The sequence below is a fragment of the Schistocerca nitens genome, chromosome 4, assembly GCF_023898315.1.
Source record: "Schistocerca nitens isolate TAMUIC-IGC-003100 chromosome 4, iqSchNite1.1, whole genome shotgun sequence".
NCBI lineage: Eukaryota > Metazoa > Arthropoda > Insecta > Orthoptera > Acrididae > Schistocerca > Schistocerca nitens.
The window spans coordinates 596,676,873-596,703,075 of NC_064617.1; the positions used below are offsets into that span (position 1 = coordinate 596,676,873).

General features: G+C 41.4%; 1 protein-coding gene across 1 annotated transcript in view; it reads right to left on the reverse strand.

Moving 5' to 3' along the window:
• Positions 1 to 2,745: 2,745 nt before the first annotated feature.
• Positions 2,746 to 26,203, reverse strand: part of LOC126252455 (juvenile hormone esterase-like) — a 128,740-nt gene continuing 105,282 nt past the window's right edge. The window contains exons 9-10 of the mRNA XM_049953350.1: positions 23,274 to 23,409; positions 2,746 to 2,923 (exon numbers count right to left, since the gene is read on the reverse strand). Coding sequence (XP_049809307.1) covers positions 2,776 to 2,923; positions 23,274 to 23,409 — 284 coding nt within the window. The 3' untranslated portion in view covers positions 2,746 to 2,775. The remainder of the gene's footprint in view (positions 2,924 to 23,273; positions 23,410 to 26,203) is intronic.

The following is a 26,203-nucleotide window of genomic DNA, read 5'->3' on the forward strand; positions in this document are numbered from 1 at the left end:
CACTAGGTTTACTTTAGCATTCATGTGTGGGCAGGCGTTGTGGCCGACAGGTTGCTGGGTCCATATGGTTCACCAGTCAGATCAACTGATACTGTTTACCGCCAGTTTCTGCACGACGAATTACCACTAGAGGGTTACCCTAGCAGAAACATGTTGGATATAATGGTGCACGACTACCTAGCAGCACGCCTTCCACGCGCATCTGATCTAAAGTTTCTTTCTGCGGAGATATTTAATACCAATTGTGTTTCCCAAACCCGCCGACAACGTGCATACGGTACATGAACGTGTACCTCATGCATGTTACCAAATCAGGGGGCAACCACATTTCTTCCTACGGGCTCCTGTTTTTCTGCGAAGGGGACCTGAGGAATTTATGAGAATGAGTGATAAAAATATTGATCACTTCATGTTGTGCCAATAGATAGAAGAGTACCAAAGGGCAAAGTGGCCCGTATGTTAACGGGTATTTGTTTTCGAACGTATGTTTGCATTCATACTTTAGATCCGTTATCTTTTCTTTGGTATTCTTTCTCGTTGTTCTGTCTTTATAGTGAACTCTCTTTTCAAAGCCCTTGTTTCTCACTTTATCTCCTTTTGTTTATCTCTACCAGTCCTGCAATACTGACTCGTTGCTTTTCTCTGTTTGCTTCTTTTTCTCTGTTTTCTTTCGTTTTTCTGTAACTCATTTTTGACTTTTGGAAACTTATTCGTATTGCTTTTGGAATAACTGATTACAGAGCAGGGTGAAGTGTATAACAGTGAACCATTTAGAAAATTAGGTTTTACGTCAGTATTCAAGATCCTTTGAAACGTGAGTCCTATCGTGTATGCTACCATAAAATATGGCAGACGTGTATCGAGGAAAAGAGAAAGAAAAGCCACATTTACATGACAGAATATGTTGTAGGCTGCAAATAAAAGCTCTCGTGGTCTGTGGATGACATCTAAAACAAATACCCAGTTCCTTATCATAAAAAGTACTTCAGATAGCGCCGAAGGAATTTTACATAAGGACCTAATTGGAAAAATAAAGCTGTTTGTAAATTCACCTAGGACAATAAAGACTGAGTAATTCTTCTGCTTTAGCACCTCTATCTGTAACTTACTGATCATAATAACCCACTTTATGTGTTAATCGTTATAGACAGGAACAATCCCGCAGTTGTTCTGAGTAATTTGTAGATACATGATAAATTTACCTAGTGTACTTCGCTGCTGCTCAGAGATACAGTGTTAACAGAAATTGGGCACAAATCTAAAGTAAGTCTTGTGGGATCACATGACTTTGTTACCATTCGAATATTTGTGAAAGAGAATTATTTACAGTTTGACTACAGTTATGACAATCAGTTTCATGGACTAGCTACAGGTTACGCGCTTAGTCTATAACACTATCAAATTTTCATGGACAATTTGGAACAAGATCTCTTATAAAAAGCCACTGAATTTCAAAATTGTAAACTGGATCAGGTATGTAGATGATCTGGTTTTGGACTGGTACCACTAGACATAAATAAAGATATATACACCAAAATATGGATTTGCCTTGCGAAAAAATTCAAATATGGCAACTATAGAGCTGACTTTTAAAAGTACAACCTCATAACTAAAATATCATCCAATAATAAAGAAAAGACTTTTGTCAGAGTAGCATATAAAAAAGTCACCTGCAAGTCCTGTGGTAGTGTATTTTGGTCAGTTATGCAGAGCTATGGCTGTTAGCGTATCGGTACACGAGAAGTTGGAGACTAAGAAAGACATTATGCCACCGTCATGGAACTTCTCTTAACAGAAAACACCTCATACCGCGAAATCTGTGACGACTTGAATGCTATTTAGAAAACCAGACAGCTGGACCTGCGGGAAATACTTTAACTGAATAAACATCACACAGAATGCCAGTTTAATTTTAAATGATGAAGCATATTTTCCTTTTTCCGCTCTGTTAAATTAATTTCCAACCATGCAAATGACATATTAAAGTAATGAACCCAATTTAAATTTTTTGTCTTATGTTGCATGTATGATTTCCGCTTACCATAAAAAACTTATTTTTATTTTGTTTTTGTTTTCTTTTTAAACGCAACAATTGCTGCATAATGTTACAAAGTTATACTCTGTCATCATTATCTATCTTCTGTATAAGCGTTAGTAATACGTGTGTGAGCTGCATATCATTTTATATATCTTGCGATATTCAGCTGTCACCCGACGATGGTTTAAGGATCTGAAATCTGGACGTGATAAAATAAATTATTTTAAACAGAAGATCAGGAATAAATTTCCTATGTAACATTATCATCATCTTATGTGAAGCACCGACAGAAAATTCAGTTAATGTCAAATAAAAAAAATTTCATACAGAACTATTTTTCTTTTGAGAATCTGTTGAAGGGCATTGAGTCCACAATTGTCTTTGACATATCAGACAGGCTTCAGCAAAAATGTATTATTAAGCTTAATAAAGCCAAAGCACAAAACATGGTGAATTAATTTCAAAATGGTTCAAATGGCTCTGAGCACTATGGGACTCAACTGCTGTGGTCATAAGTCCCCTAGAACTTAGAACTACTTAAACCTAACTAACCTAAGGACAGCACACAACACCCAGCCATCACGAGGTTGAATTAATTTTTTCATCGTATTTGTTCAACCTGCAATTTCCGGCAGGTGTATGAATTTCAATTTTATTAAAAGTTCTTGTACATCTTGTAAGGAGAACCTTGAATCTACTGTATTCATAGACGCTCCTGCACGGACGTCGTGTCGTAATCAGAAAGGTAGTGATTTCCAAAAGTCGATTCTCTTCTGGAAGAGTCCCTTCTTCACTTCCAACTTTTCACCTATACGTAGGTACTGCAGCTCTCTCCCAAACGTTACTTGCGGCCAGTGCAATGGGTCGTCATCCGGGGTTGGATTCCTGCAAAGTGCAGAACAACTTACTTAGGTACTATGTCACAAAAAGTGCAGTAAATATTGCCATACATAACTAAACGCACTTAGCAAGAAATAAAATAATAGTCGGTTAATTTATATCAGAGTAATATATCACAGCGAAACGCAAGGGAAATGGGTGAGAGCAATATCCACAAACAGCACGTTTTCAGAGAAGGCAGTCAGTTAGATGTTTCCAAAACAAAAGAAAATATTATTAAACATATGATCCTTCGCTAAAGTTATTACTACGTACCTCGCAAGCAAAAGCTGTTAGCTGTTCCATTCTTAATGACCACATAGTTGGAAGAAGTGTAATACAAACAACAACAATAGTTATGCACTGCATCAACAACTCGTAGTACAAATGGGTGGAAAATCGTTTGTAACAGTCGACTGACAAATTTTCTGGTTTCAGGATCGCATGCTTTAAGAAGCAGTGAACCGGGGCAGTCAGGTCTTACATAGTATTTATAAAAAACAACTGAACTGCGGCAAGATGGAAAATGAAGAGAGGCAACATACAGAAAAAAATGAGTGCAATGAAGTATTTATCACCATTAATATTTTAAGATAAATGGACATTTCATAATACAAATATAAGTAGAAGAGTAACTATGCCATTTATAAAGTTTGCTGAGGAGTCGCAGTAGTCCTAGTAGCAGAAGTAATCATCATTACAGAAAATACTCGTAGAAGAGTAGCTTTGTCTTCCAGTCATTTGAGTCTGGAGATAACTCTATAGTCTAATGTGAGAGGCACATAGTTTGCTGCAGTGATGACAGGTAGCCCCATATGAAGATTTACTCCCGGTGGTTCCTTTTCTTTTCCACGCCGCCTCTTATCAGTCGCTGTGTGTCTGTTGTTTTCTACAAAAGGAAGTGTCTCGTGATGGACTAGTGATCTCTAGAATGAACGGTCAAGGGCTGAGGTCTCCCAACTGTTAACATATCTTATTGTTAGCCTTAATTAGGTCCGTAACTCGTTTTCAGTGATCTCCAACACAGTGTTTGTCTATTGTTAAATTAAAGTAAAAAATTTGTTTGGAAATGCGATTATTAGGCATACTGACTAGATTCCCTACCTATTGTCATTGATGTCTTAAAACCATAGCTTCTGTACTGGCTGTATGTCTCCGTTCAAGGATACTGACACTTGAAGGGCTATAATGCTAAAGAGACTAAGCTGCGGTTTTGCAGCAATTGTGTTTTCTACTTGTTAGGTGGTATGTGACAGGGCTTTTACAGAATAAAGGGGCTCTCTGCAATGATAGCTAATGTAGTTGCTACGAAAGCCAGTAGGCGTCATGACAGGTAACTTCTCTGTGTTGTTCATACTAAATGGGTTAAGTGCAGACCGTGTGACACTGGTTGGTTGTACAGGACATGCACTTCGGTTTGCTCCTGTCGTTTTGCAGCCTGTCTCTTGTGTGTCTTCATTGGCGATAAAATGGATAGTGAAAACAATATGAATAATTCAGCAAAGGGAATTAACATAAAAAAGTGACAACAAGAGGCCAGTTGTTGAAAAAGAAAGGTGGGGGATTCATTTTGTTCCCGATATTTTAATGAACGCCATAGAAACAGTTCGCCATAAGCAAGCGTTTAAATTTGTTCACATGAATAGTTTTATGGACTTTCAGCAAGTAGCTGATATGATGATTAACACAGTTAAGGTAAATACAAACTTCTGCCTCATGTATTAATTCAGATATACATGGTAATTTAGACAAAAAAGGTATTTGTTGAATTAGGGGGATGGGACAAATGCTGGCGAAGAGAAGATTTCAAAACGATCATATTGAGTAATGTCAGTGTGCAAATCATTATATTCAGAGAGGATAAGAGGCCTCAAAATTATGATGGAAATGCCTACCTGAGCCGCACAGTCATACAGTGAATTGTGTCAGGATTGAACAGTAAAATTATTACTAGAGATAGAAACATTGAAAAACGGTGTTTGATGGACTTAGCCCGTCTAGCATTTTAGTGGAAATTTATTCAGAAAAATCAATGTCTCCTTGGTGTTTTTGGGTCATGCCAAGCGATTACTTGCTTTGCTAAAGTCAATGAGCAAGTGTTAAAGTGGAGATAGTGCATATTTACGTTTACATTCTTTGAATATAGTTTATTCTGAATAACGTAGGAAGTACATTTTGTTACTTAGCCCCTTTAGCATGATAACCCATCATTTGTTCCTCTGTTTTGGCATATTATATGCGGAACCCTTTCATGCATCGCTGGTGATATTGTGAAGGCTCTTTAAGATGTCGCCTACAACATGTTCAAGATTCAGACTTATAAAACAACTGAATCTTATGCAAGGTTTTAGTTGCATGAGTCATGACTGTCAAATACTCAAGATCTTAATTTGACAGAGGATACTCTAGCACGATTAATTCAGTATTGAATTTCTGTATCTGTAATTGCAGCATGTCAGGTACTGTTAACAGCGATGTGTGTCTATCTGTTCGCAACGTATGATCCCTTAAAGTAACGGCTCGATTTGCGCGCGGTTTTCTGCAAAAGAATCAGCATAGACCATCGACGGTTTGTAGCTATATAACTTTTCCAGCAACGAAGTTTCGGTTTTCTGTTGAAACCGACTGCGAGAAGACGATGATCAACTTCTCGAGATAACAAAAAAACCTCACTGGTTTACGAACGTACAATTTTGGCAGCAAGAAACATTGACGTCAATGCGATCAACTCTGTCATCCATGAACAAATAGCGGTTGAGTCTGCTTCCCACGAATCGTTTGACTGCGTCGTGAATACGGACGGTATTTGAAACTGTCCAACAGGGTTTTTGAATTCGTTGGATCTTCCCAGTGTCCCACACCGCATATATCGTCACTCGAAATCGGGGCACCAATAATTTTTTCTGCGCAACTTTGATCCATTTCGATTGTGCAGTCGAACCAGACTCGTCGTCAAAGAACTTATGCCGAATGTTACTGGGGCGACAATTCTGAGTGGTAAGTCAAACGGAGATAATGTGCTAATTCCATGCATTCTTTTCACTCTGCGACATGAAACTTTATGTCAAACGACTACCGTTCCCCGTTTGCCTCGTATTCACAGATGACTAGCAGCAAATCGCAGTCAGTTGCTTCAAGTGTGTGTATTAAATATGGAAAGTTTCTGATTTTTAAGAGGTCAGTTATATGTAGCGTGCTCACGATTGGGAGAGCCGAAAACTTGATATTATTGTTGTTATTATTTTTCAGAAGACGGTAAGATCAAAAATGTTGTGTACCCCAAAGCACTTGAGTAAACTTACTCAAATACATGTATAACGCAATGATGAAAAAATTATTCTTTTATTTATTTTCTACATACGTAAGTGCTTTGTTTATGTGTATCTGCTTCCAATAAATAACAAAACATTTGATAGAGCCATTGCAATGCATGCCGGTATTAATTAATTTATAATTTGATTTTAATCGCAGTTGAATCTAGGAGGGCGCGGAGAAAAGTAATGCCTCCGAATTTTTTATGTTCACTTTATCTGAATTCCATCCATGGAAAATCCAGTTTACCATGGAAATAAAAAAAAGAGGCAAACTTCCTTTTTTTGACGTCTTAGATCGCCATAGGCCCTACAGCTCGTTTGTCCACAACGGATACCGCAAGCCAACGCATACAGATTTATACCACCGTGCCTCCAACTGCCACCATCCCTAGAAGAAGAACTGAGGAATCAGTACTCAAGTGCACAGGGCACACTCCATTTCTGACGAACAGAGTCAGAGGGCAGAGCCGCGGCACCTGTAATCCCTCTTCCTCTAGAAGGATACAGCAGTCGACAGATTCGGACGGCCCTGCGACGCAAGAGCCCCGAGAATGACAGGGATGCCAAAAACACGAGAGAATAAGGAAAGAATACCGCTTTCATAACGTTTGCTAGCATATCGTTAAAAGTTGGCAGACTACTGCGGAAGCATCACATAACACCACTTTTCCGCCCGCCAGGGATGTACGAAACTCCTCTTGAATGTGACGACAGAACTTATGTTAGACAAACGATCACACAATCGAAGATCGACATACAGAACATGAGTGCCACACCACCTTATTGTAGCCCAACAAGTTTGCAATAACAGAACACTACATTGAAAATGACACAAAATGACTTACTAGCAAATGAAAGTCATGCCTACCATCGAAAAATTTTGAGACTATTTTCGAAGAAGTGATTAAAATCCATGTGCGAATGATAATTTTATCAACAGGGACATGGATTTCAAACTGAGCAAGCTATACGAGAACCAGTACTAAGCTCGATCAAAGCAGAACGCGACATCCGGACGCGAGATGCGACATGGACGGCGGGCGGAGGCAACCGACTTCCCTCCAGCCTCGCTTCCATCACCACAGCAGCCCCACTACCATTACCGTAGCAGTACGCCGCCCTTCCCCTCCCCCCCTCCCCCCTCCTGACAATTCTGAGCACGGAACGTGGCCGGTGACGTCTGAACTTACACCGCCAGTTCGCAGAAGTCACATTATTCCATCAGCTAGATGATGGCGAAACGGTTTTTCGCCGAAATATCGTGGACCTTTGACGACCGGATCTGGCAGTCACCCGAGAACCTTAGAAGCAGAGTATACGCCGGGAAAACATCAGATCACGTGAGCAGTTATGTTTCTGAGAACACGAATATGACATTGGAGATTAGACAAAATTAGTATAAGTACCGGTAGAAACGAAATTGATATTTATCGCCTCAAAAAATGAAATTGAAGACATTAGTTGAATTTCAAAAGAACGTATAACAAGAATGAAGAACGAAAGACTAAACGTTACGAACTACAAACGAAGATAATGGAGAAGTCTAGGCAGACGGAAAGACCGATAGCTACCTGACCAAGCACACGCCACTTTCCTGAAATAAAGAATAGCTAAAATGGTTCTAATCTCTCTGAGCACAATGGGACTTAACATCTGAGGTCATCAGTCCCCTAGAACTTAAACCTAACTAACCTAAGGTCATCACACACATCCATGCCCGAGGCAGGATTCGAAACTGCGGCCGTAGCGGCCGCGCGGTTCCGGACTGAAGTGCTTAGAACCTCTCGGCCACAGTGAATGAAGAATAGTTTAGAGAAGTATCGTCATCAGCATCACATAGAAGGCAAAACTGGATGAATGACAGAATTATCGGACGAGCTGTCTAACGTTTCGCCCCATTTAAATTTCCACTAGAATAGTATGAAGGAGGCTAGAAAGCAAACCTGAAGACATATTGGTTGAATATTTGGTTAAAGAAAGTAAAACTAACGCAGAATAAGTCTCAAATAAAATAATGAAAGGAACGAAAGAAACAAAGTAAATTGCCAATCCATTTTTGTTCTTAGATATAGCATTACTGACACGATGATTAGTAGTAGATATGAATAAGTTGGGAGCAGATCAAAAGCGAAATAATTAAATGGTAATTTTAGAAGTTTTGTCTATAGCACGTACAGTCATGCTCAAAAGTATCCGAACGACCTGAATTGCATTTCGCCTGATTCGCATGCAACCCACATAACGCAGCTGTCTAGCAGGTTCTCTAATTGCTCGTTGGTATAGTCGTTTGGCTATTGAAAGTGATTACAAGAAGTCACCACTAGAAACACTGCTCTGTATCGAAATAACTCAAGATGTAAAGTAATACCACGATACTAGAAATATCAGGGAACACCTTATCACAGATAAGACTGTGATTACGGCTTGTAAACTCACATTTATTACAATAAAGGACATACCTGAAATGCTACCACTCTCATTATTACGTCAGATAGGTAATGCACGTAGTAAGTTCGTCGTATTCATGATTTCCTCTTCAAAGTAGCATACCATACTTGTTATTTAACTCAAAATGACATTAAAAATTAAAGTTATTCACAAGCAGCTAGCTGAGAATATGTATGAACGTCAATTGACACGACGAGCCGCCTCGTTCTGCATATGGATTCAAACCCAGGTCATGCAGACTAAGCAAAGGTTTCGTGACTGACGGAAACTAAAAGTCATTCCTGACTAAGCATACAGAGAGTGATATACCTCGATTTTAGACAGTATCAGTTTGCAAATATCAACTTTAAATTACATAACGTAAACATTTTTAACGGACGCGAATTCCTACCCAGCATCTATTGACCCTGTTAATGAAATACGAGAGATGTTAAATATTGCTTCTTCACAAGTAGCTTACTTGAAATGCCTTGAGGTAAAGCTTTATGTTGGACAGGGATTCGAAAACAGAACCTAATCGCATTGTTATAGAAGCACAATCAACTGTGACATATCAGATTTTCTCGGCAGTAGCTAGATGTTTTAACTGAAATGACGTGACGAAACATTACTGTTTTCCTTCCCAGGACTCCAACCCGGCACCTATCGCTGTTATATTCTAGAGAAAACGAACGTTAAATATGGGTTTGTTACACCAGCAGTGACATATGAGCATGTTTGAAATAGAAGTAATATAACGAAGAGTTCAGAACTGACTGGGAATCGAACCCCATACATATCGTTGTTGACTACACACAAAGAGACGTTAGCTACCGAATTTTTCTCCACCAGCAGCTCGGAATAACATCCTTGAACTTACAGTGATCTCTCAAATAGTTCTGTATCTCACTGGGAGCCTAAACGTCAGATTACGTCAGTGTTGACAACGAATTAAAATGCATCAAAAATCAAAATTATTATCCACCAGCAGACAGGTGTTGTCATGCTAGAGCTTGACAATACATAATGGAAACTTTAGTGCCGGGCCAGGATTAGAACCCATTGACACGCAATATGTGGAGATGTTGAGGAATCTGCAGTTTTGAACAAACAACAAATTGTAGTCGAACTGTATTGTCATGAAGGGATCAAATTCCGCATTAAGGGCGGTCTGAGTTGCATTCCAAGTTCAGAACCAATTTTATCGACAAACAGAAGCTCAAATAAAAGATGGAATAAGTGTCCTGTGGCCCTACATAGCGTTTGTTTCGTCACTGTAAATACACTCCTGGAAATGGAAAAAAGAACACATTGACACCTGTGTGTCAGACCCACCATACTTGCTCCGGACACTGCGAGAGGGCTGTACAAGCAATGATCACACGCACGGCACAGCGGACACACCAGGAACCGCGGTGTTGGCCGTCGAATGGCGCTAGCTGCGCAGCATTTGTGCACCGCCGCCGTCAGTGTCAGCCAGTTTGCCGTGGCATACGGAGCTCCATCGCAGTCTTTAACACTGGTAGCATGCCGCGACAGCGTGGACGTGAACCGTATGTGCAGTTGACGGACTTTGAGCGAGGGCGTATAGTGGGCATGCGGGAGGCCGGGTGGACGTACCGCCGAATTGCTCAACACGTGGGGCGTGAGGTCTCCACAGTACATCGATGTTGTCGCCAGTGGTCGGCGGAAGGTGCACGTGCCCGTCGACCTGCGACCGGACCGCAGCGACGCACGGATGCACGCCAAGACCGTAGGATCCTACGCAGTGCCGTAGGGGACCGCACCGCCACTTCCCAGCAAATTAGGGACACTGTTGCTCCTGGGGTATCGGCGAGGACCATTCGCAACCGTCTCCATGAAGCTGGGCTACGGTCCCGCATACCGTTAGGCCGTCTTCCGCTCACGCCCCAACATCGTGCAGCCCGCCTCCAGTGGTGTCACGACAGGCGTGAATGGAGGGACGAATGGAGACGTGTCGTCTTCAGCGATGAGAGTCGCTTCTGCCTTGGTGCCAATGATGGTCGTATGCGTGTTTGGCGCCGTGCAGGTGAGCGCCACAATCAGGACTGCATACGACCGAGGCACACAGGGCCAACACCTGGCATCATGGTGTGGGGAGCGATCTCCTACACTGGCCGTACACCACTGGTGATCGTCGAGGGGACACTGAATAGTGCACGGTACATCCAAACCGTCATCGAACCCATCGTTCTACCATTCCTAGACCGGCAAGGGAACTTGCTGTTCCAACAGGACAATGCACGTCCGCATGTATCCCGTGCCACCCAACGTGCTCTAGAAGGTGTAAGTCAACTACCCTGGCCAGCAAGATCTCCGGATCTGTCCCCCATTGAGCATGTTTGGGACTGGATGAAGCGTCGTCTCACGCGGTCTGCACGTCCAGCACGAACGCTGGTCCAACTGAGGCGCCAGGTGGAAATGGCATGGCAAGCCGTTCCACAGGACTACATCCAGCATCTCTACGATCGTCTCCGTGGGAGAATAGCAGCCTGCATTGCTGCGAAAGGTGGATATACACTGTACTAGTGCCGACATTGTGCATGCTCTGTTGCCTGTGTCTATGTGCCTGTGGTTCTGTCGGTGTGATCATGTGATGTATCTGACCCCAGGAATGTGTCAATAAAGTTTCCCCTTCCTGGGACAATGAATTCACGGTGTTCTTATTTCAATTTCCAGGAGTGTAAATAACTAGTATAAGAAAGGTTACTAGTGATAGACTTCCCACATTTCGCCACTCCTGACTTTATTGTGGTTCAACCTGACGTTTACTTGTTAGAGAAGGAATATCATATTTAATGTGATTTTCAGACAACAACGCCTTTATATCTTCATCTCTTGACCTAGCCAGAAGAGAATAGAATCTATCTCTCCCGATCAAAAATCATGGGCAGAAGTTGTAATCGAACCCAGACCAGCATCATAGGAAACTACCATTAATCCAACAGACCACCAAAACCTCTTCTCAGAGGCTCATATTTCTATCATAACACCGTTGCGGCATACTCGATGAGAATTCTGACACACAGGCTCCCTGTTGTGATTTGCAGCATGTTCAGTACATTAATTTACTTGGTTCATCGAATCGCCATGAACTAGCTGCCTCGGCTACCCAGTGCATACAGTGGACTCTATTTTGTAATCACCGAAATAAAATCACGTAACTCCCACCAACACAGAACTGCCAACAGTGTAGAATGCAGAAATATAAATAGGAAGTGTTCCTTTCCATTTGAGCTACTCTATTGCGCTATCTGTTTGTTGAAAACGTCGGGCAGTGCAAAAGAAAAGCTATAACTGTCTGGCTCTCAGAAATCCAGATCCAGCCATATGCATTATCTCACAGCAGTGTGGAATGCGGAACTTCTGGAGGAACTGTTGTTTACTTCTGGAGGCACTGTAGCTACATGACAGCTAATAGCGTAACGATAAGCCTCATGCTCCGTAGATAAGACTCGAGAGTTCTAGTACATTCGCTGCTACATTTTTAAAAACGCAATTTTGCTGTCTGCTGAAGTTACCAATTTAATGGAACTTTAAACATAATTCCCTTCATTTCTCATCCCAAAATAGCCACATGTGGAAAAAGGGCTAACTTCTGCGACATTTAGTTCTTTTCTGGTTTAATAGACGGCCAGACAGCAGATGCATCTTGAAGCTTTTGTATTATATATGGGGAGAGCGCATCGTGCCAAAATAGCCAGAAAAGTATTTTCTACATTAGCTGTCGTCTGGTAGTGGCATTTTACTCTTCTTCAAACCTTGTTTGACATCTTTAACTCAGAACAAGTTTTATACATGCATGTAATCAATAAACTGCATGTGCATTGTCAGACTGTTATAGATAACATCCGACAATTCGCATATATCGTTCATGATTAATATCTCTCGCATGTTTAGTATTGTCTTAACAACACTAAAAGAAACCTTACGAAAATTCTGCACTGTATTACAAGAAATGAAATAAAACTACCCACAATATCCTTGTGATGAAAGTCTGTTATAATAAAACTGAGTATCTGTACACAAGCGTGCCTCTATCGGCACGAATTAGTAAAATACTACTAATTAGATTTCGATTGGGTCTGTGTTTAATTGGCATGCTGTCTCATACTCAAGAGGTATGCAAATGTGGCATTTCATAAATAAAGTTATGTATTCCTAGAAACCCAAAATTTGCTTGTCAGCAGCGGAAAGAGGCGTTACCTGTTGTGCAGCATGTAAGATTTCCACCATTGCGCTATGAGCGGAAAGTATTTTCTTATCGATGTTTGATCTGACTGCTTGTAGCTCTTTCACAGAAGGGATAAAACGATTACAGTCAGTGAGACTGGAACTGCGAACGATAACACACGCTTTATTACAGGTCAGCACGTCACCACAGAGCTAGCGAGGAGGTACGTGTTTGATGTTCCTCTTACGGGGCTAATAGTGGCTACAACACATAAACTGCTATTTCAAAGACGAGATTAGTTACTATTTCCACGTGCATCGACTTTCCTGGGCTGAAAACCGTAAATTTACAATCTTTTGTTACACCTCAAGCGATAATAACTCAGATTATTCAATAGAAATAACAGGAAAAATCAAGTGAACTTTGAGGCTTAATTCCGTGCACACCAGGAAGTAACTCGTCGAACACAGAGTAGCCAAACATACCTTGCCTTGTTGCCAAATCTCAGTTACAGCACCAGCAGGAAGAAGACGAACCGATGTGATCCTACAGCGGGCCGGAAAGTGACCATAGCTGGCGTCTCAAAGACGCGGCTGCTACGGGCTGGAATACGTAATGCGTCTGATTCGCATTTCTGTAACTAGGTTTAGGGACTGGAGCGTAGTTACTAATAATACTCAGAACTCACTGCAAACTAAACATCATAAATCATTAACTCTCATAGTTGTTTTTATATTTCTTTCGTAACTGTACTGCAAACTAAGTAACTCATTCACGGACGTTTTCGTGCCTCGCCGATAGTCGAGCACACCAAACAAATAAAAATAAAACAAGGATGTGTGTGTGTGTGTGTGTGTGTGTGTGTGTGAGAGAGAGAGAGAGAGAGAGAGAGAGAGAGAAATAAAAAAGAATGAGAGAGAGGGTAAAACATTGTTGTAAAGAAATTGAATACCGGTATGTAAAGAAATCTTTCATTAAAATGACACGTTCCACATCATTACGAAATATCGTATTCATGATCTATGGAACAAGTATTAGTCTAATCTAATCCAATCATATCAAATTGCTGACTAGCCGTGAAGAGTCATGAATTACCGAAATTTTCGCCAATATCAGTAACCAAATCTAAACTTGAAAATAAAAGACGACAGTTTTTGTAATAAACCGTTACTCCTATCAAGACCCTTTCATCCCTGTTAACTAACCACGAAAGATGTCTAATACTCGTATATCTCCATTCAGAAGTAACACAGTGTGTATGCATTTAAAGATGAAGCACATTATGTGAAGTTCTGTGACGGAGATACGAACCCAATAAGTAATCGGATTGTTAACTAAAAAATCAAATGTTACGTATCGGTTCTCTTACTAGCTGCTAGGTGTTTCAATTCAAAATAGGGATACAAATTTTTATGCCTGAGCGACAATCGAACCGCACTCCTATCGTTCTTCTTTATTGTACACGAATATAGCTTAAGTATCAAATGCTTACTCACCATCAGTAAGATGTGTGCGTGTTTGACCAGAAATTGTTGTCAACACATGAATAGACATTAAAAATGGACGGTAATTTTCACTAGCAGGCCGGTTTGCACGTGATAGGGCTTGGAATGAAATTATGAATATTTTTGTACTGGATCAGGAATCGGACCCACATACTTACCTTTGGAGGAGACCTAGAGAAGATTGCAGTCTTGGAAAAAGGAACGAAATGATTGAACTATACTGTTCTGAGAGATTCAGATCCTCGAAAGAGGAGATACGAATTCGAATCACAGTCCAGCACCAAATTTTTCAGCGTCTCTAGTTCAATCAAGTACAAGTAAAATAAGAGCCCTGTTCCTTTAAATGGCTATCGGGTCATCAAATAAAATAAAATTTTCTAATGTTATTAAGTTTACTGGCGACAGAATTTATGTTTACCATGATCTCGGCCTATGTCATTTCCCAAAGTAAACCGGCTCTGTCCTGTTGGGAATGAAGGAACGTGATGTTTAACGCGGATTCTGGATTATAACATCCTTCTCTTGAGGTTACCAGAGGTAAAGTAAATCTGTTTGTGCCTCTTAAAAGTAAATGCCTGAACCCACGTATTGCACTTGTAATACACTCCTGGAAATGGAAAAAAGAACACATTGACACCTGTGTGTCAGACCCACCATACTTGCTCCGGACACTGCGAGAGGGCTGTACAAGCAATGATCACACGCACGGCACAGCGGACACACCAGGAACCGCGGTGTTGGCCGTCGAATGGCGCTAGCTGCGCAGCATTTGTGCACCGCCGCCGTCAGTGTCAGCCAGTTTGCCGTGGCATACGGAGCTCCATCGCAGTCTTTAACACTGGTAGCATGCCGCGACAGCGTGGACGTGAACCGTATGTGCAGTTGACGGACTTTGAGCGAGGGCGTGTAGTGGGCATGCGGGAAGCCGGGTGGACGTACCGCCGAATTGCTCAACACGTGGGGCGTGAGGTCTCCACAGTACATCGATGTTGTCGCCAGTGGTCGGCGGAAGGTGCACGTGCCCGTCGACCTGCGACCGGACCGCAGCGACGCACGGATGCACGCCAAGACCGTAGGATCCTACGCAGTGCCGTAGGGGACCGCACCGCCACTTCCCAGCAAATTAGGGACACTGTTGCTCCTGGGGTATCGGCGAGGACCATTCGCAACCGTCTCCATGAAGCTGGGCTACGGTCCCGCATACCGTTAGGCCGTCTTCCACTCACGCCCCAACATCGTGCAGCCCGCCTCCAGTGGTGTCGCGACAGGCGTGAATGGAGGGACGAATGGAGACGTGTCGTCTTCAGCGATGAGAGTCGCTTCTGCCTTGGTGCCAATGATGGTCGTATGCGTGTTTGGCGCCGTGCAGGTGAGCGCCACAATCAGGACTGCATACGACCGAGGCACACAGGGCCAACACCTGGCATCATGGTGCGGGGAGCGATCTCCTACACTGGCCGTACACCACTGGTGATCGTCGAGGGGACACTGAATAGTGCACGGTACATCCAAACCGTCATCGAACCCATCGTTCTACCATTCCTATACCGGCAAGGGAACTTGCTGTTCCAACAGGACAATGCACGTCCGCATGTATCCCGTGCCACCCAACGTGCTCCAGAAGGTGTAAGTCAACTACCCTGGCCAGCAAGATCTCCGGATCTGTCCCCCATTGAGCATGTTTGGGACTGGATGAAGCGTCGTCTCGCGCGGTCTGCACGTCCAGCACGAACGCTGGTCCAACTGAGGCGCCAGGTGGAAATGGCATGGCAAGCCGTTCCACAGGACTACATCCAGCATCTCTACGATCGTCTCCGTGGGAGAATAGCAGCCTGCATTGCTGCGAAAGGTGGATATACACTGTACTAGTGCCGACATTGTGCATGCTCTGTTGCCTGTGTCTATGTGCCTGTGGTTCTGTCAGTGTGATCATGTGATGTATCTGACCTCAGGAATGTGTCAATAAAGTTTCCCCTTCCTGGGACAATGAATTCACGGTGTTCTTATTTCAATTTCCAGGAGTGTAGTTCGTTCTACCAGACCATTGTGGCCACATTTCCCAGCCCCAGGAGTGTGCTGTAATGGATGATGTGCTTAGCTTACAAAATTAGTCATGGTGGAAAAAATGCGAGTCTATTAAATGGTTAAGCTGAAGAAAGCTTCTGATGCGGATATTATGCTATTCTCACGTCAGCAGGGTGTAAAGACTCTTATAGGCATCATAGCCTCGATGTGAAGCCATTTTGAAATTTTCACCAATTCAGGAAATTTCTTAGTTCGAGAAAATCCACTGTGAAGTGTGAAGTTACCGGATAATTCGATTATTACCGTCATTATTACTATCATTTTCTTCATACCGCTGCTGGAACACATGTGCTTGAAGATCATTTAAGGCCTTTTGGTCAAAAATGGTTCAAATGACTCTGAGCACTATGGGACTTAAAATCTGAGGTCATCAGTCCCCTAGAACTTAGAACTACGTAAATGTAACTAACCTAAGGACGTCACACACATCCATGCCCGTGGCAGGATTCGAACCTGCAACCGTAGCGGTAGCGCGGTTCCAGACTGAAGCGCCTTGAACCGCTCGGCCACACCGGCCGGCCCTTTTGGTGATTATAGAAGCAGTTGCCCAAGAACAGGTTCTTTCCCTGTCTACGGAATCCTTTTCATGTTAATATCAAACATCAGCAATTACTCGTAGATTACATCAGAACTAAAGTAATTGATGGAGACGTTGCCTGACAACAACGCGCTGCCTTCCTTCGTTTCTATAATGTAGGAAAGTATTTCACAGTTGCAAAACCCGCATTTGACTCATTGTCATTATACTTAGTCGCTGATCATAAATTCTAGCTCAGAGTGACACCAGTTTAAGTAACCTTATGTAGCGTAAACTGTTTGCCAGTGCTCTTTCTCACCAGTAGATATACAAATCACTAATTGGGCCCCATAAGTACACTGTAACAGTAATTTCTGTGTGTATACAATGCATACGGATTGTAGAAATTAGTGGTGCTCTCTCTTCCACTTCTGTATACAATATGCCTGACCTAAACGGGCCCTTTATCATTACAGGCCCTGGGCGGTGCAACATCATAGTGACAACAGTTATGTGCTTATACTGACCACCTCACTGTTCTTTTTACCTGATTTTGTAATCATTTAAATAAAACAACATAACCTTCTAGTGAGAGACATTTCGTCCCCCTTTTCCTTGTGTGAAATTTGTCACTAAGCTTTTTGCCTTCTAACCAGCGAAATGCGGCAGAGTACGTCTGGTAAACGATTCACAAACCACGATTTAGTGCCGTTAAGACGATTTCTTTAAATATTGGCGTAGCTGAAGGAATTTCGTTTCTTCTTAAATCGTCTTATGCAGCAACGTTCACAGATATCTCAAATAGGAAACGCTCTTTATCCAGGTACGAAGGTTGTAAAACAAACTTCCCCCAGTTTGTGCCAGGTTGATCTTTTCGTCTGATAGCACTGCGTAAGCATTTTGTCTAAGAAGTATCACAAGTAGTGTTCCTGTAGCTGTGGGAATCATTGGTTGAAAATGAGTTTAACACCAGTGGGTACAGCACTGCTAAATATTCGATATGATTATCAACCTGAGTTCATCCACAAACTGAGGCGTATTTATAATATTGAAGCTAGACTGCGTGTCCTTGTCTTCCTTGAGTGGACATCGGAAGGCGTTTACACACACGTATACGAGGGTAATCCCAAATGTAAGTTCTCCTAAGGGACACGCAAGTGCCAACGCAGGCACAAACGAGAGGTCCATCATTTTAATGCCAAGCACAAACCACAGCAGCAGCTGCGTGGTGGAAAAGCGATAAAGAGCAAGTTTACGGATATGAAGGTCTCAGACCCACGGTTTTTTTTCCCGGGTTCGATTCCCGGCGGGGTCAGGGATTTTCTCTGCCTCGTGATGGCTGGGTGTTGTGTGTGATGTCCTTAGGTTAGTTAGGTTTAAGTAGTTCTAAGTTCTAGGGACTGATGACCATAGATGTTAAGTCCCATAGTGCTCAGAGCCATTTGAACCATTTGAACCCACGGTTTTTATGTGCGATTTTACACTTATTTCCCCTCTGGCAGTGTTTGTTGATGTAATAAGTGCCGAGTTGCACAGTGGTCCGAAAGCCACGTTAAACTGTAGGTTCCCCTATTAAATGGCTAGGTAGGTCAACTCAAAGGTCGGAGGAAAGCAACGACATACCACCTCCAACAAGACCGTGGCTGTTAAAGCACTGTGGTGTTCAAACCACTCTTCCGACTGATGACTGCTTTACTTTCTATGGGTTCCAAAGTTAATGATCTTCGGGTTATTAACATTTTTGTGCTTTCATGCTGTAGCTTTGATAGCAGTTAACGTCAGTAACTGGCCGAGCACTGTAACCGTTCGAGTTGTCAAGGTGGTAGACGACGATGCCGTCGAACCCAGTTCCAATCTTGGTCATGGCTATGTTTCAGTCTAATACCTCTATGTGACTTTCTGCGTATTTCATGATATACTTTTATACACTTGGTACGCATCCAAATTGATATCTGATAGAGCTGTATTTAGCAACATGAATCAGATATGTTTTCCGTGCAATATATCGGACATCAGTGCAGCGAGATTTCGTTTGTGTGTTGCGCATGGTGCAAGAAATATTTGTATTAGGTTTCACCCCACTGTATGCGAGCAAGCTCACGAATAGACTGTCAATAACTGGAATTACGCAATAATACACTCAAAAGTTGTATTTTTGCATTATGTATTCCAATGAAAATAACTGTAAACAGGTTATATGCCTACATGCTTATTATTCGCGCTTCTCGAGGCTTTAGTCAAAAAATAAAAAGAGAGACAGAGGCAGAGGGAGTAAACAGAAATGTATTTCAAATATCAACTCGGTGACGCCATGTTCGTCTCGTGGTGTAAAGCAAGGATAGTTGATAGGCAATATCTCGTGGTACTAGCGATATGTATTGCTACAGGACTCTTTCTTTTCTCTCTACAAACAACCAGAACAGAATTCAGTAACAAAGTGGTAAGAACACTTATGCAGTGGGCCAATTAAACACTCAGCCTTTCTTGGTTATTTTGTTAATCGTCTGTAATGCAGTAAACATACTTGATTACTGATTTGTTATTAATACCATTTTTATTGTTATTCGTCACCTCACAACAGCTTTCCTATCACTTATTGCTGCCGATGCGGGTAACGAATGGATCAGGATGAATGAAATGTGGGATGTTTCGACACGGAGAATATACACATTTATCTCAGCGTATTGTGTTAAGGATAATATGAAACGAGAATGGGATGCCGGTGATGCAGGCAATGACACCCACCTATTTCTGTCGACTTAACACCATGACGACAGTCAAATTGGTGTCTCACTGTATTTTGATTATAATTCGTTAGCCTTCTTGCGACCTCGTTTTAATACCTCGTGGGAGCAGGCATAATATTTTGCTTTTTGAACACCGAACAATAACACAAAGATAGTAGATGGAAGGATACAAAGAAACAATCAGACTCATGGGTGTGGATGCAGTTCATCACTAGAAGACTAAAGAAGAGCGAAACATTACGAAGGCAATGAATACGCTGGTTAGCATACATTATTTGTATAGATCTGAAGATGAAAAAGCGCAGATCTGCACAGTGCCCTAATCTGCACTTTAGTTTCTGTCTTAATGGGCATAATTTTTAGTTTCTTCTCTTCTGAATTTTCAGATGAATTGATTATTACGAGGTACAGAATAATTAGTTACGTGTGTTTCTTACAGCTTCCATTCGCACCAACATTTTTCTACATTCTCGTGAAATCCATGAAATGTTTCTTCTATGATCACAAAACTGCATTTAGATGCAATCGATTCGAGGTGCAAAGTGATTGTTATCTTACTTTTCGTGACAGGTGGGCAAAGTTGATTTCCAAAGACAGTTTACTGTACTGAAATAATCTTTCGTCACAAATTAACAAGGTAAGTGTTTTATTCGTATATATTTTGTGGGAAACTGTAATCGTGATGGAAGATTACACACCTGAATGTTTGACACAACTGGTAGGAGAAAATACTGTATACTCCTACTGTAAACTGCTCATTCTTTTGTTTTAGTGCATTATGTAATGTAGCCTCCCCCTCCCCTTTCTTTTAATGTCGGGGGCTGTGACGGCACTGGTTTTGGGCACGTCGCAGTTTGTTTGGCCACGGTTGCGTGTTTTTCTTAGGCGCAGTGCCCGTGGCTTAAACTGGAGACATAGAAGCAGTACCTAGTCAGAACATTTCATATTTTTTACCTTTTTGTAATTCTAAAATTTAGGACGTTGCTCCTCAGTTTCATGGCTGTTTAAATGGTGAGTCAGCCACAGGTTATGGAAAATTGTATCTGACCTACAGGGTGTTTCAAAAATGACCGGTATATTTGAAACGGCAATAAAAACTAAACGAGCAGCGATAGAAATACACCGTTTGTTGCAATATGCTTGGGACAACAGTACATTTTCAGGCAGACAAACTTTCGAAATTACAGTAGTTACAATTTTCAACAACAGATGGCGCTGCGGTCTGGGAAACTCTATAGTACGATATTTTCCACATATCCACCATGCGTAGCAATAATATGGCGTAGTCTCTGAATGAAATTACCCGAAACCTTTGACAACGTGTCTGGCGGAATGGCTTCACATGCAGATGAGATGTACTGCTTCAGCTGTTCAATTGTTTCTGGATTCTGGCGGTACACCTGGTCTTTCAAGTGTCCCCACAGAAGGAAGTCACAGGGGTTCATGTCTGGCTAATAGGGAGGCCAATCCACGCCGCCTCCTGTATGTTTCGGATAGCCCAAAGCAATCACACGATCATCGAAATATTCATTCAGGAAATTAAAGACGTCGGCCGTGCGATGTGGCCGGGCACCATCTTGCATAAACCACGAGGTGTTCGCAGTGTCGTCTAAGGCAGTTTGTACCGCCACAAATTCACGAAGAATGTCCAGATAGCGTGATTCAGTAATCGTTTCGGATATGAAAAATGGGCCAATGATTCCTTTGGAAGACATGGCGGCCCAGACCAGTACTTTTTGAGGATGCAGGGACGATGGGACTGCAACATGGGGCTTTTCGGTTCCCCATATGCGCCAGTTCTGTTTATTGACGAAGCCGTCCAGGTAAAAATAAGCTTCGTCAGTAAACCGAATGCTGCCCACATGCATATCGCCGTCATCAATCCTGTGCACTATATCGTTAGCGAATGTCTCTCGTGCAGCAATGGTAGCGGCGCTGAGGGGTTGCCGCGTTTGAATTTTGTATGGATAGAGGTGTAAACTCTGGCGCATGAGACGATACGTGGACGTTGGCGTCATTTGGACCGCAGCTGCAACACGGCGAACGGAAACCCGAGGCCGCTGTTGGATCACCTGCTGCACTAGCTGCGCGTTGCCCTCTGTGGTTGCCGTACGTGGTCGCCCTACCTTTCCAGCACGTTCATCCGTCACGTTCCCAGTCCGTTGAAATTTTTCAAACAGATCCTTTATTGTATCGCTTTTCGGTCCTTTGGTTACTTTAAACCTCCGTTGAAAACTTCGTCTTGTTGCAACAACACTGTGTTCTAGGCGGTGGAATTCCAACACCAGAAAAATCCTCTGTTCTAAGGAATGAACCATGTTTTCCACAGCACACTTGCACGTTGTGAACAGCACACGCTTACAGCAGAAAGACGACGTACAGAATGGCGCACCCACAGACTGCGTTGTCGTCTATATCTTTCACATCACTTGCAGCGCCATCTGTTGTTGAAAATTGTAACTACTGTAATTTCGAAAGTTTGTCCGTCTGAAAATGTACTGTTGTCCCAAGCATATTGCAACAAACGGTGTATTTCTATCGCTGCTCGTTTAGTTTTTATTGCCGTTTCAAATATACCGGTCATTTTTGAAACACCCTGTATATGCGCCCATTACTGTTGTCCCAAGCTGTGCCCTTTGTTAAAATAAATAGTCTGTAGTTTCACCGGCAATAACATTTGGTCTTAATTTGACATTAGAGGTTTCCAGTTCTATTGGATTTTCTATAATGTTTTATAATTTGGTAAAAGGCCCTGTTTCATTTTACAACTGTTGCTGCTGTCTAAACTGTTGTTCCCTTCTTTTTAACTTGCTGTTTAATGTATTTGTTGCTGATCTCAGGAATTGTTTCTCTTAGTACAGTGTTTCTTTTTTAGGTAGTAATAAAGTTTGTTAATTGGTGAAACATATGCACTTAAAACCCTGGTTCAATTCTCTCACCTGCGTGATGTTGGTTAAGCCGCACTCTGAAAGGTCAGATTTCAAACATAATTCGTTTTAATCTGATTTTTTTGAACTCATTTCGCGTCCATTAATATGTAGTCAATAACTTTTCTTCGGAAGCTCATACCTTCATTCTCTTACATAGAAATCGTCTTTTGTATTATTTTTGTTAAGCATTTACACCCCTAAAGCAATTACCCATAGAGTTTATGTGGTATCTCCGGCCTCGTCTCTCAGTTCTGCTTACCACTGTGCTACACAGAATTTTATACTAAAGGCTTCACAGTGTTCCACTTTTTTGGTTTTTGTGTCATCTTTCTTAGGCTGCATTAGTTCTCTTATTGTGATTCGACATTTTGGTTGCTGTATTAGAAGACAGTGCCCTGAATATTTTATTATAAAAGAACTTTATTAAAGACTGCAGCACAAAACTGGAAGTAGTTCCTCCCAAGAACTTGGATAAATGTACAACTAGTATTTCGTTTCGTTGCGTTGGGTACTTACGGAATATGTAATTCAATAACATGTGAAATTCTGGGCAGGAGTTAAATGTGACATTAATGTTACTGTAGAGAACAAGGATTAAAGTCACCGAATGTGCCGTAGAGTTTTTGATGAACTCACCCTGTTTTTGCAAAGTCTGTCCATAGTTTAGTTAACTTCTTAGCCATTTCAATATCCTTTGCCGGTAGGTCTCCAGTTATTGGCATGTATGGATTGTTTGAAAATAAGTAAAACGCTTCATCTCCATGGGCAACACCTGTAAAAACATACATTGAAAGTTATTTCTTCATATAATGCATATGGGTATTATGCACTAAATACTGCCAGTAACTCTCGAACAGCGGATCCCTGCTTTCCCTCATAAGTAACATATAAGTTTTTATTTAATTTTGGAGACTAGTAGTATAGATTTTATGTGTGTGACCACTGAAATATGAGGACTCTGAGAACTAATACGAATGTTTTGCTTGTAGCTACGTTTCAGTGCGAAAATTATGTAACTAGACATTTGCAATGGTACTGTGATTTTTTATTTCCCTGTTTTAATATGGCTTACAATGTTGAAACATAGTTGGAGATACATTAATGAACGTGTATCTGTTTCCTTACATAGGGAAAGAAGGTGGTTCAAACCGATGTGTGCTCATAATGATTTACATTTCTACTTTTTCACTTAATCACACCAGGCGAATGAGTGGATGTGCGGATTCAGCAGGTTCGCTTTCTATGTAGAGACAAAACTTGCTTGATCCTTCTTGCATCAGTTATAATTCTAAAGAAAGTGGGTTTATCAGACTTACTCTAAAAGTCAGTGAGGAAGTTGATGCGACCACTGAAAAATATAAAATTTCTTTATCTGTGCAGAACAACAAACATATCTTCCCCAACAAAGTAAATATACTGGCTTGGAGCTTACCACGTGGAAAATGATGATTGTAAATAACGTAAATATCGGAAAATTATGTAAGTGATTTAAAAATATGATTATAAGAAACGTAAACAACATGGAAAAATTAAATGTGAATACCTTAAATACCTATAAAAATGTAAATAATGTAAGTACAGGAAACAAAATTGTACGTAAATAAAAGAGTATGGAAAAACAATTTTCTATCAAAAATTTTATATGTATCATAGTTTTTCTGTTTGAACACTTGTTTTTCCTTCGTACTCCATTTATAGTTTCTCCTTCACATAGCACAGAATGTTAGTGTGTCTCTGTCTTAACAGAGTCTTTTAGATAGGCTGCATCTAATTAGGATAGCTGAAATGTGCAGAGGTAACTCTCTACAGTGGACTCTATCTCTCAGAAGCAGCAGCAGGTGAGAGCTGAAATTACTCTGTTACATGCGTACTGTATGCACGTGTGACAGTTACTGACAAAAAAAGTTCGAGCTCTTGAATATGTATACTTTTTCGAGAAAAGATTGTGAGTTAACATCTAATGACGAGAAAAAAGTCCAAAGAGGGGGAATATTTAATTTAAAAGAGAGAAAAATGCTTCGTGTGTGTGTGTGTGTGTGTGTGTGTGTATGTATGTGTGTGTGTGTGTGTAATTCTGCTATACTTAATTACTTTCAGTTTTCTTTCTTTAGTTCCAATCCATTGTGTGTGCCCATTAGACTGTTTATTTGATTGGAGAGTTAGCAGTTCTTCCTCATTTTTACTGATGATGACAACGTTATCAGCAAATCGTATCACCGATATCTTTGCATCCAGTATTTTAAACCCACTCTTGAACCTTTCTTTTATTTTCATCAGTGCTTCTCAATGTATCGTTGAACAGTAGGGGGCGAAAGACTACTTCCTCTCTTATACCATTTATAATCCTAGCACTTCGAACTTAGTCTTCGATCCTTAATTTTCTTACTTGGTTGTTGTATATAATTTGTATTTCCCGTCTTCCCCTATAGCTTACACTGGTTTTCCTGATAGCCCCTCTGGTGCCTTTACATTTCATGAAGCCAACTCATTATCATCTAACAGATCGTCCCCATCAGGTCTACAAAAACCATCTAGGTACTGCATGATTATTGTCAACACTGCTGGCCACAGGATTCACCAAACCTAATACTCATTTGGAGAATCGGACTTTCGTTGTATCCACTATCATCTTGACATTCTATCGACTTCACATATGGAAACTATTCTCAAAACACACACGAGATCAAAGCAGTAGCTTAAGTATTCCCGTGGACTGGCATTTGGTGGGAGTTCGTCACTCGCGAATAAATTATTTCACTTTAATCTGATGAGAAGTCTCTCACTGTCTATTGATTAGCTAATTCCAGCAAATATGACCAACGGTTTTGAACTGTGATTTGCCATGAATGTTGCAAGACTGAGCCACACTCAGGGAGCAAACTGCGTAGGTGTTCGCAATCCAGCCGTCACTTCTGGTAGACTAACTAAATACGAGAAAATGTTTGTTACGTCAGGCATGTAGCAGCATTGTTAAACAATGGTATCAGGTCTTAAGGCATTGAATAATTTGTCATAGCTACCATTATTCATAACAAAGAAAAGAAAGGAAAGATTGTAATGTGCTGTTGACAGAGGCATCATTATGAGTCGTTCCTAGATTTGTGAGCTGCCTGAATAGCCGTGTCACTTCACTGTGTACTCAGTGACTATGTTGACTCTGGTCAACGAACTGCAGCAACGTCGACTGACGAAACTGAAAAATTTAGATATCGGAGAGAAAGCAGCGCCATTACTCAGCCGCAGTGCAGTACTAAAAAGTGATTTCATCTAACAGGTAACATACAATTTTATTTTTGTGTTTGATATGATATAATAGTGTCAGAGATGAAATAAAACGGATGTTATTATTGGCAGAACGTAGTATGGGTTTCTCAATGTAGGGAAAATCAGTTTTCTTTCATAAAAATAAGAAAACAGCTACAATGCCACACACTATTACAGTCGATTCAAGGTACTCTACCCTCACTATATGGTGTTCAACCTGTTACCTGTTTTGTTTTGTTACGGCGAACATGCACCAACAACGTATGAACTCTGTGTAATACAATATCACATTACACGTTAGT